Source organism: Quercus lobata, chromosome 10, assembly GCF_001633185.2.
Source record: "Quercus lobata isolate SW786 chromosome 10, ValleyOak3.0 Primary Assembly, whole genome shotgun sequence".
NCBI classification, from domain to species: Eukaryota; Viridiplantae; Streptophyta; class Magnoliopsida; order Fagales; family Fagaceae; genus Quercus; species Quercus lobata.
In genome coordinates, this window is record NC_044913.1 from 35,476,061 (window position 1) to 35,488,670 (window position 12,610).

Sequence of the window (12,610 nt, forward strand, 5' to 3'; positions counted from 1 at the left end):
AGGCTAGGTGGAGCAGTGAGATTTGAGTTTTTCACTTTAAGGACATTTTGGTAATTTTGATAATTGGGTAATTGGGGTTTACCCATAATAATTGGGTTGGGTTGGGTTGGGTTTGGGTTAGAAGCAAATTAGTTAAATGGGTTTTAATGAGTAAATGAGTTTTATATACCCAACTCAATTATGTCTACCCCAAACCCACCCATTTGACACCCCTACCTTCCTCCAATACTCAATTGGACTTGTTTTGTAGTGACAATCTCTCATTTTAATGTATGACTCTCAGTACGTGACTAACCACTTCGATGCGCGGATCCCAGTACGCGGCTTACACACTAACTTGAGAAAGATGTTAGCTGCAAAGTTCTTTAGTTCATTAACACGATGAAGATCATGAAACTCCTTAGTTACAAAAACCTACGACGTACAAATGCAGAAACTTCTTTAAGAGAAAGATGAACTAGGGCATTTAGGTGCATCAGCTGTGAACTAGGGCATTTAGGTGCATTCCGGTTCACAATAAGCTTGTGAAAAACTTTTGCATTTAGGTGCATTAGCTGTAATGGCCCTTAAAACAATCCTTATATATGTTTAGGGTTGTGAGAAAAGAAAGCCCAAACATGTATACACGGATTGGAGTAAAATCAAATCTGAAAATTTGATTTTTGTTAAGGACAAAGTTTAGCTACAAAATTAGTTGTAGCCTTAGGCTACAAACTTACTTAATATCTTTTTATTGGATGTGAATTTTAACAAATCCACCATTGGATTACATCTTCTTCTTATATCCTCCATTCTTGCAAAATTTTAAGAAAATTAAAGATCAATAGCTATGTCATCAATAAATTTTTTAAATTGCAAGTTTTTGTAATTTAAAATTATGCACAAAATATAAGCTTATAGATCATATAGTAAATGATATCCGATTGACACAAAATTTAACATGTGTATTAAGGGTGTAAAGAACATGCAATTCAACGGTTAGATTTTCAAAATATATTGTAGTATTTATTTTATTGAGTGAGTTTGTAGCCTTAAGCTACAACCAATTTTGTAGCTAAACTTTGTCCTTTTGTTAAATCTCGATAGATAAGGTATCTATTGAGCAGCTATTGAATATCAAGCTAAACTGCCTTTTAAACCTTAATAGATACTATCTGTCGAGCTAGCTACCAAGTTTTAAAATCTAACATTTCTTCACTTGTTTCTTGGACAGACTTGCATGACTTTAACACTTGTATTTAAAACATTATTCCTTGAAGCATTAAACACATCCAAGATCTATCCAATTACAAGTAAAGTGTGTTTTGTCAAAAGATTAGCCAATTCTATATTGACATATGTTCTTAACATGATTCACATATGTCCTAACATTTTTATATATTTTTCAAAAAATATAAATAAAGTGCATTTTGTCAAAGGATTAGCCAATTCTATATTGACATTTGTTCCTAACATGATTCACATATGTCCTAACATTTTTATATATTTTTCAAAAAATATAAATTCAAACTGTACGTATATATCTTGTGACTATTTTTTGTTTCTAGGTGAGCTACTAGTGTTTTTCTTGAGTAATTATTCAGTATCCTAGAGCTAGAAGTAAACTATCTCTCTCTCTCTATCTCACATATAAACTGTACACATAAGTTTCTCAAAAAAAAAAAAACTGTACACATAATATATATATTTAAATAATTAGGATCCCATTAATTAATTCACGGTAAAACAATCATTCACATGAAACATGGGAGCATTGCTCATAGTCTCTAATCTATAGATCATAGCCTCATAGGTGAATAGCATTTCTTCATTTTCATAAAATTCAAAATTTATACATCAAGATGATCTCCCACCCCCAAAAAATTAATAAAAACAATAACAATCAAGAAACAACCAACAAGCGATCAACAGATGCCTCAATTTACTGCCAAAGAGATGAACATAATTATATTCTTCCTTCGGCCAAATCAGTTGATATATACATTTAACATCATGCAAAAAGAAAAACATGTCCCAATGCTGAAAGAAAGTTTAATGAGTTGATCCACGTTATACACATTTTATCTGCATAGCTCCGCCTCCACTAAAGAGAGAAATAGAATGACAGAGAGCAGATTAAAAAAGAAAGAAAAAAAAAGGCACCTTGCCTCAAAACTCAACTCTGCTCTGATCTCTAAGTCCCTCATAAGCATAACTAAAAAACAACAGAGTCCAACAACCCCCCTCTCTGACAGAACTTCCTAGGGCATTTCCTTGCTTTAAAAGGTACTACTTGCAGTCTGCAAATATTTTCAGTACTGCAGCAGGGGGAACATTTCGATGGGCGGTTGCTAGAGCACTTAATATAAACCAAGCAAAAACAAAGAGACCTAGAAAGATTCGGCCCTCAAAACCAAACAAAACCAATTTACATGGTTGAGTGGAAAGTAAAGAAGTTGAAGTCATGGTGGTGGACGCCAAGCTGCTTCAACCAGGATTCTGAAGCACTGTAAAGATGGATCATCCTTTCATAATCAGATGTATGTGGCTTTATCCAAACATCTCCTTGCAACTTGTAAGTAGCAAGCCCAAAGGGAGGAAGGGAAATTCCATCTTTGCTTTCTTCCTTGCATTCCTCTTCTACAATTCTCAAGGATTCAGGATGGCAGGATTCAGGATGGCACATACCATTTCCAATGTTGGTGTTAGTATTCTCCACTGCGTTGTCTGCAAGAGAATGCCAGAAACAAAGAAGAAACTCTTCTGAACAGTGAAATCTTGCAAAAACAAACACTTCAGGACTAATCTATGAGTTCATTACTACTATGGGCTCATATATATCAACTCATGATTAAAAAGACCATTTATAGCCCCAGGGCCTCATGAGGTGGAGGTCACTAGTTTGAATCTCCCTCACTCCGAGAGTTGGGACTAGCTCTTTAGAGAGAGAGAGAGAGAGATAGCATGTACAAAACAACAGCCATCAAGATCTCAGTTGGGCCCCTAAAAATAATTTGTTAAACCAAAACAGTAAGATCAAACTTGGTTCAATACAAGTGAAACTCTTGGCAAACTCACAATCCTTTTCAAGTTGAGCTCATCTACAAAACTGAAAAAAGTTGGAAAATACAATATGCTACAACTAAGTCCAAGAAGAAAACGATTTAGCATCATATAGAAGAAGAAAATACCAGAACTTTTAATATGAAAATGATACGTGATCAAATAAGCTAGATGGTGAACCCAACCAATGTTTTGTTATAAAATGATGTCCTTTGTTGGCAAGAAAAAAAAGAGAGGAAAATTTAAGAGTAGAATCAAAATTTCTGTTAAATTGGACAGAAATTTTAGAAACTAAACATCAATTGCCTTCATCCTAGAAATAGAATGTATTGCAGTTGAATTTGTTACTTCAGTTGAGAGAACCACCCCTCTTCCCAATTCTTTTCTCCTTTCAGAAAATGTAAAATTCATATTCTCACAAAAGGTCCTGAATTAACCAAAATGATGCTCTATAAGCACAATAAAATAAAATGATAATGCTCAATACAATATGCAGCCGAATGCCAAATGGCATTTCAAGTCAACCACTCATCACCCAAATGTGTCAACTTCAGCATACTTGGAAAAGTGAGACAGATATAAAACTGTCTAATGATAGCTGTATGGTACTCATCTAATATTGGTGGTATTAGTTGCATCCATCACAGTTCACACTGAAAATAATGTGAAGTTGTAAAATACAGGTTATACAAGGATGTAGAGTACAGGAAGCTAGAGATTGATTTCCAATAAACTACCTAAAAAATGCCATATCAGCATTTTGGCCTGCTGCACAGGTGGTTTTGCAAAAATTTTATCATCAAACAAGAACAAACCCCCCCCCCCCCCAAAAAAAAAAAAGGATTATCTAAATGATTTTCATGTGTACCATTTCTCAGTAAAAAGCTACAAATTATTCCTAAATTGAAAAATGGTAGTAAACAGTCACATACCTTGGAAACTTGAGGACAACGTATGGTATGTGAGGAAACATGCCGACAAGTCCTTTACATTTTCCCGATTTGGAATGTGATAAATAGGATACCTGATCAATAATAAAATATTATACAAAGAAGTTATTCTATTCAAGTAAGAAAAGAAAGTAAAGTTGATGCAGGACAAAATCAAAATGGATGCAACAATGAAATTGAAGCATATGGGGAAAAAAAAGAAAAAGAGAGCATAGGAATCAGCATCTGAGCTTGCTTGGAATTGGCACCAAGCAAGGAAACAAGACCTACGGTTGGCTGAAATCAACACCATAACATTGAGAAAATTTCAATGGCAAATTTATTAATCAAGCAAGCTATAAACTGTCTCCATTGGAGTTAGACTACTAGGCTAAACCCTAATTCTAATTGACTTGAGAAAGACCAATTATGGAAAACGAAATTGTTTTTATGCTGAGCACACCAACTATAGCAATAAAACTAATTGGATGCATGAACAAGATGGAAATTCTATTGCTATCCTGGTCATGGAAATTGAAGTAAATTGTGTAATTCATTTACACCAGCCACAAAATTGACTAATCCTGATAGACGTGTTAAAAGGACAACTAATCAAACTTACCAAGCAACAGCCATCCAACTCGCTGGGGAAAGATCCACACTCTTGAGTGTCATTAATGCCGTATAATTCTGAGCCAATTCAGTTATCTGAAAGAAATACTAAATCATAAATGCATTTTCTCAGCACTATAAAGGAAGATATGCTAACACAGATGTCACTCTTAGTCAGAAGCAAAGACACAGATTAACAGTGCTGAATACATAAAGTAAATACCAAAAGAGAAGTACCTTGTCCATGAGTGGCACCCTCCAGTAAGGAGAAGCCATCTCAAAATACTGTAAGTAAAGGCAGCCAAGCCTATCCCTCATTGGCCATGAACCCTCCTGGTCGAAGCTTGAATCCTCCGAAATAGCATCCCAAGTCCTGCTAGAGTTGTTGCTTAGCGATCTCGATAGGTTATCACTCCCGCTATCATCACTCCAAGAATCGCTTTCAAAGTCTGCCACATCACTATCCTCTTTACGAGTCCTATAGGAGGAAAAGATGGCTAGCTCAGTATTATTGCCATGTATCATAACAAGCAAACAACTGATAAAATAGATTTGGTTGACAAAGCATGAAGTGAAATTGTTCCAATACCTGGAAGTGCCAGCTGATTTGTTAGTGTATATCTGAATGGCAGATAGATAAGGAACATAGTATTGCATAACACTTTCACCGCCATTCAACAGTACTGGGGTGCCAGCACCATATGCACTCCATTCATCATAGCAGTCCCAGAGATCTCCTAATGTGAAATATTCAATTCTCTCTTTGCCAGGTGGTTGCCAGAGGCTATTTAGATCATTAAAGCAGCTCTGGAAAAAATATGACAAGACATAAAAATCAGTGAATACAATAACAACCAAGCCTTAGTTTCAAAATTTTGGGGTAGACTATAGATCCTCAACAGACTAATGATAGTTGATCACAGGTATTAGGAGACGCCCCATCATATATTTGCAATCGATTCATTCATAACTAAATTTTATTCTGGCAGTCCTCTTCGTTTTACTGGGCTTAAGAACGGCTATGAACAAAATACATAATAACACTAAACACAGAAACAATCAAGGAATACATTCAATATTCTTAAACTCATAAAATGGGATTGTATGGTAAATAAAAGTAAAATGTATAAACAGATCCATTCTTTTTTTTTTTTTTTTAAACTAGATCAATTCTTTACTAATACTAATTATAATCTTCAAATTGAATTCAAAAGCTATTAGCGGTTACTGTCTTTATTGTTTTTTGCACTAGGTAAGTAGGGGAAGGGAGGCTGGTCAGGTTTGAACTCCAGTGCCCACACCACAAGAGGTGTTGGAACCATCCCCCGATCCCCTGTTAGAGGTAGTTTACTCTTATGATGCATGTGCCACCAAAGGTATATCTTCCTCAATTTGACCTCAAAATTGGAATGAACATGTAACTTCTTCATTTTATTTTTTCCAAGAATATCAATAAGTTGCACAAGCACCCAATGGATCTTGAACTCAAAACCCATACTCCATCACACTTCAACAAGGAGATAATGTGCCATTCGAGCTAGAACTCATTACTCCTACCTTTTCTTTTTATAGGGTACATGAAGTCTTGATCCATACCATCATTAAGATTTTTATCCTTTGGAATGTACAACTTTCAAACAGTCTCACTCTTATAATCTGATCGCCAGGGAAATGAATTAAGATGATTGCAAAAATAACTCCTGAAACTCTCTACGCAGCAACAGTCTCACTCTTTAAAATTTTCAGTCTTTAAAAGCAAAAAGTTATGATAATTCCATAGTTACCATAGGGGAGGGGAGATTTGAACCCTATATATCTCTATTGGAAATATCAGGAAATGCTGGTTGAGATATATGACTCTTCTCAAAAAGTTATAAGATAGAAATCAATGTGAACTTGCACATTTTCATTTTGAGGATCACTCAGCTTTAAATACACAAAGAAGATCTTCAATAAGAGTTCAGCAGGCAACATTGATCAACACGATCAATGGATAATGAAGCCCGTCATTAATTTCTTAAATTGGAACCATAATTAGTCTCTTGTACAAATATTTGGTTGAATTATCAACCTTATAAATGTAAATACAGTTAGTGGACTGACAAGAGTTTATGCTTCTTACCTATTTGTTGAAAAAACTAACAGATCTTTATAAATATCTAATTAATTATAAACAATAAACAAATAAAGATTTGACATTTTTGCATCCCAAACCTACATGGTGATGGCTATCTCCTTTCATTGCAGATGATAAACAAGTGTGGACCATTTTTAGATATTGATATTATATGCTATTGACACATACCTTTGATAGAGCTCACATTAAAAATTGTCCGCATATTTTAGAAAAGGTCAAAATACACTATTAGCCTTTAAACTTTAGTCCATGTTTATTTTAGCCCCTAAAACTTAAGTGGTTACTTTTAATTCCTAACAAACTTAAAATGATTGTTTTTATATAATCCCTAATGTATTTAATGGAGTAATAACGTATTAGATTTTAGTCATTTAAGAGACTAAAAACAATGGACTTAATTATTCATTTATTATTATATAAGAAAAACCATGGACTTTTAAGCTTGACTAAAACCCCTCATGGGTTAAAATTTGGGGACCAAATAATATATAATTTACGGAAAAACAAATGTAAGTGAATAATGCTACAAGGAGCATGGTCCATTGTTCCATATGACTGATCCAATATTATTGATGCTATAAAAATAGAATGAGATTGAAAAACACCTAGAAGAATATTCGAAGGAATAATACCAAAGAAAGGGGCTGCTGCCCTTTGTCTCTTGTCGCAAGACTATCAACAGACTCATCACCATACTTGGCACTTGGATTAGATATTTGAAGAGGAAAAACAAACAAAAGCACACACTAACACACACCCAAAAAATAAAAAGATGATAATAATAATAAGAAATTACATTTTTTTCTTTTTCTTATGAAAAACTAAAAAACTTAAAAAGTATTAATATAAAATTCGTAAATAAATGCATTTCATGTTTTTTTTAATCTATATAAAAAAAAAAATCACCTCTCTGAATTCCCTTTCGCGCCGAAATGATAAAATAATAATTCACGTATATCACATTTTTTTTTTCCATTATATATTTTTAAGACTTTCAATCAGAAACTAACCACGGATCACTTTACTCATCCTAAATTAAAAAAAAAAAAAAAATGATACAAAAGAAAAGAAACGAAAAGATTGTCAGTCAGAAAACAGAGCCAAAACTATTAATAAATTGCACTTCTCGTTAATAACCAATATATATACATATATATATATATATATATATATATATATATATATATATATAATATGAAAGAACCAATATACACACACACACATAGAGAGATAAACAAAACAAATAAATAAAATTATAAAAGCCATTCTATATAGCCAATCATATTCATAGGGAAGAAAGGAAAAATACTAAGAAAAAGAAAAAGAAAAGTACCTGAGGAAGGAGTCGAGAAGAAACAGTGGGAGTCACACATTGAAGAAAACGCTCCAGATTTGAAGACATTGATATCGATATGGGTTCTTTCAAATTTGAAAATACTCTCTCAAAAGGCAACAATAGATAATTAAAAAGAAGAAGGGTGAATGAAATCAAATCCAAAACCTTGAATTATGGGAAATACCCTTTTAAGCTAGCTCTCTCTCAATCTTGTTTGTTGGCATTCCTTGTTTGCCACTTAACCCAAAAGTAGTAACCAAAATCTAAACATGGAACCCACGCATGAACAAGATAATCACTTTCCTTTTATGACTAAAACCACGTACACCACATTGTGCTCATCCAAAACCAGGCCTCGAAAAACAAACAGACTCTTTCCCTCTCAGCCTCTCTCTCTCTCTCTCTCTCTCTGTTTATTAATTGAAGAAGAAGTTGGGGAAGTGAAACGCTTGCTCTATTATATAATTCGTACTTAAAAAAGTAACTCAAAGCAGTGTGAACCGTGAGACTTTAACACTATCATTTAAAAAACCTTTCATTCATTAATTAAAACCATTATGAAACTGATAAGTGAGAGTGACTTTTTGAATGAGAGAGAGAGATAAGTGACAGTGACTTTTTGGATGAGAGAGAGAGAGAAGTAGAAGTAGAAGGTGTCGACGATGTGAACTTTCGCTTCGCCGCGTGTTTTCTGTCTCACTGTGATGCGTTTTTTCTTTGCTTTTTTGTTTCTCATTTTTCATGTCTTTGGCTTTTTCCCATATTTATTTTTTGGTTTGTGCCTGTCTGTGGATGTGGGTTTCAATTCAAATACACGTGTTCGTTTAAGTTTCATTTCCTTGCTAACAACTCATAAGTCTTGTGTCCTTTTTTGTGAAAAAAAAAAATTTGGATTGATTTTCACTCACCTTTTTTTTTTTTTTTTCATTTTTTATTATTATCTTATATATGAGCTTTTCTTTTCTATTTGAGAAAGCCTTTGGTCGCAAATTTTGGCCATATGATGATATTCAATTAATATTCTGAAGTTCTGACTTCCGGTCAAACATTTTAACAAGGCCAACTTGCCACACCTTAGCTAAGTTGGCAACTTATCCTCGTACACAATATTTACCCTTATCCATACATCAGCATACCAATAATAATTTATCTATTTTTGACGTAATATTTAACATTACACATTTACACTTTATATTTTATCTTTTATTTTTTCATACAACATATTAAAATAATATTAACTCAAAAAACAATCCCAAAAAAAACGAAAAAAAAAACAACACAGCGGCCCATCTGCAAGGTAAGATCAACCTTGCTGCCACTAACCCCTACCACCACATCCTCCATAACCCAAAACAAACCCCACAAATCCGGCCTTTACCCATGAGGCCATAACAAGCCCACCAAACCACAGCCACCAACGAGATTAACTGCCAACAATCACAACCATAGGTCCACAATTGCTGGTATACGCTAACAAATTTCAAATAAATAAAATCCCAAATCTTCCAACCACCAACAATTTTCAACCCCACCGCCACAAACAGTACCAATCCCAACCACAAAATTTATAATTAAAAAAAAAAAAAAAAAACCTTAACTTGGGAAGAGAAGAGATGGACCAGCAACGGTGGCGTTGTGGCTGTGAGGCAAACACTGTTGGAGTAATTATTGAGTACTCTCGAAATACCATAAATATGTACTCCTCTCTCTTACATAATTGTGGGTTCTACTAATTAAATTTATGGTGAAATCCACAATTCATGTAAGAGGGGAGAGTACGCATTTATGGTACTCCCGGAATAACCATTGAGCAATAAATAATAAAATAGACATTAGACAATTATTAGAAAAATAGTTGTTGAGCAATAATGGGTAAACTAGCCGTTGGAGCTTTATGGGTTATTAGTAACCAATAACTATAGACCATTGGCACTATGATCATTCCACAAGTATAAGTGTTTGTGGGGGTGTAGGGGATAATGGTTGGGGTTCAAGTCTCCAGGAGGGAGTTTCATACATGTTAGGACATATGTGTTTCACATGTTAAGAACATATGTCATGATTTTATTTAATTGGCTTATCTTTTGACAAAACGCACTTTACTTGTAATTGGGTAGATTTAGAATGTGTTTAAATACTTCAAGAAACCATGTTTTAAGATCAAGTGTTGAAGCCTTCAAGTCTGTCCAAGAAAACAAGCTGAAAGTGCAGAGTTACTAAAACTCGACAGCTAGCATGTGTCGAAGTTTAAGGAAGCTATTCAGCCCATGTGCTCGACACTTGCTCGATAGCTTCTCGATACCTCTTATTTGTCGAGATTTAAGAATTTCAGAATTCTGATTCGATTTTCTTGTGATCTGTGAATGTGTCTTTGGGCCTTCTTTTCTCCTAACCCTAGACATATAAAATAATTGTTTTAAGGGCCGTCAAACAATTCACAAGTTGCATAAGCATTGAATAAACTTTGTTCAAGCAAATTGTGACCGGAAACGAAGTTCTTGCCCTAGTTCATCTCTTTCACTTGAAGAAGTTGTGTATGTGCACTATAGGGTTTTGTAACCAAGCATCTTCTTGATCTTCATCGTGTGGATGAATTGAAGAACTTTGCAGCCAATAACCTTCTTAGTTGGTGATCGAAGTCGCGTACTGGGATCCGCACAATTGGTTAGTCGCGTACTTGGGAGTCGTACATCGAAAGGGGAACTGTCACTACAGAACAAGTCCAATTGGGTATTGGGGTAAGAGTTCAACTGTAGGTTGGTAAGGTATTTGAGATTCCTTTACTTGTAACCGCTTGTTGTGATAATAGTGAAGTTTCAGGAGTGGTGACCTGAAAATCACCCGGTGGGGTTTTTGCCGAAAGGTTTTCCCTATTCGTAAATAAATCACTGTGTTATTTATTTTCCGCTGCATACTTTAGTTATTGGTGATTTGTTTGTGCTACCACACGTTTACATGTTAATTAACTTAATTAATTCACTTGGCTAAATTAATTGGTTAATTTATCACAAAGGTCAATTCGTTTTTGGCCTATCTAGTGGTATCAAAGCAGGCACACTCTGATTAGGGTTAATCTTTGCTGTGTTTGATCTGTTGACCCCTGTTTGTCATAGATAGAGGACAGTCATTAATTATACCTCCTTTATTTGATGACACTAACCATGCATACTGGAAAGTACGCATGAGAGCTTTCTTGCAGTCTTTAGATGAGAAGGGGTGGCAAGCTGTCGAGATTGGATGGACTAAGCCAAAGGAAGCGCTAGCCGATTGGGATGAAGCCAAGATCAAAGCGGCAAACTTCAACAGCAGGGCATTGAATGCTTTATTCAGTGCGGTCACCAATGAGGAGTTCAAGAAGATATCTTCTACTAAAACTGCTAAGGAAGCATGAACCATCCTCTAGACAACCAATGAGGGTACAAAGGCTGTTAAGGATTCAAAACTTCAAAGGCTCACTACAAACTTTGAAGAGGTAAAGATTGAGGAGGATGAGTCATTCGATGAGTTCTATGTCAAGCTAAAGGACATAGTGAACTTAGCCTTCAATCTTGGGGAAACCATTCCTGAACCCAAGATTGTAAGGAAGGTGCTCAGATCTCTACCCGAGAGATTCCATGCCAAGATCACGGCAATAGAGGAATCAAAGGATATTAACAAGATTCCTTTGACTGAGCTGGTTGGAAACTTGCAGACCTACGAGCTAGGGTTAACAAGAATAGGCAAGTTGGGTAAAGGCAAGAGCATGGCTTTGAAGGCCAAGAGCATTGACACAGATGAGTCTTCCAACGATGAAGATTCCAAGATGAAGTCCTACATTACTACATTACTAGGCAGTTCAAGAAGTTTATGAAGAATGCCAATGGAAAGGGCTTCGACAAGGACCGTAGGCAATCTAGTTCTTCTCAGTTCAACAGTTAAGACAAAAGGAAGAAGGATGCTAGGGATGGTGGTCAGTACACTGTTCCCGCAGGACCTAAGTGCTTTGGGTGTCAAGGCTTCGGTCACATGAAACATAAGTGTCCTATATATTTCAAAAGCATTGGAAAGAGTAAGGCACTTGCTGCTACTTTGAGCGACACCGAACCTGAGGATAATTCCGACAATGAGGATAATGGAATCTTGAATGCCTTCACTGCCACTGTTAATCCTACTGATGGGATTGTTGAAGAAGAGGAATTGGTGGAATCTAAGTTCGAAAAGATGGATGATCAAGATGACATCCATATAGCCTATGAGAAACTGTATAAGCTAACCACCAAGAAGCTCAGTGATGTGGAACTTGATCGTAAGGAGCTTTTCACAAAGTTTGATGAGGCTAATCAGACTATTGGAGTACTGAGGTTCGAGAACAATTTCTTGGCTGAGAAGACCAAGAAGCTTGAAGTGGAGCTGTTTCAAGTCAGAGCTCAATTAGAGAGGACTTCAAGTGCAAAGCTTGATGAGATGCTCAGTCTTCAGAAATTTGCTTCTGATAGAACAAGTTTAGGGTATGGTTTCTCTTCCTCTAATACTGCTTCTACTAGTACTACTGTTTTTTGTTCCTCCTAGCAATAA

The 12,610-nt window shown here is 35.3% G+C and overlaps 1 protein-coding gene across 1 annotated transcript; it reads right to left on the minus strand.

The window, feature by feature from the left end:
- Positions 1-2,407: 2,407 nt before the first annotated feature.
- On the minus strand, positions 2,408-8,494 carry LOC115964678. Its single transcript, XM_031083941.1, has 6 exons — positions 8,054-8,494; positions 5,173-5,390; positions 4,821-5,061; positions 4,594-4,691; positions 3,975-4,066; positions 2,408-2,706 (listed from the first exon to the last, which is right to left on the minus strand). Exons 1-6 carry the CDS (start codon positions 8,120-8,122, stop codon positions 2,408-2,410), a joined length of 1,017 nt encoding a protein of 338 aa, XP_030939801.1. The 5' UTR covers positions 8,123-8,494.
- Positions 8,495-12,610: the final 4,116 nt, after the last annotated feature.

Coding starts and splice junctions, on each gene's coding strand:
- LOC115964678 (XM_031083941.1), bottom strand. CDS start 8,122: ATGTCTTCAAATCTGGAGCGTTTTCTTCAATGTGTGACTCCCACTGTT. Junction 5,062..5,172: donor AAATCAGCTGGCACTTCCAG/GTATTGGAACAA, acceptor TTCCTCCTATAG/GACTCGTAAAGAGGATAGTG. Junction 2,707..3,974: donor GTTGTCCTCAAGTTTCCAAG/GTATGTGACTGT, acceptor ATTCTCTTGCAG/ACAACGCAGTGGAGAATACT.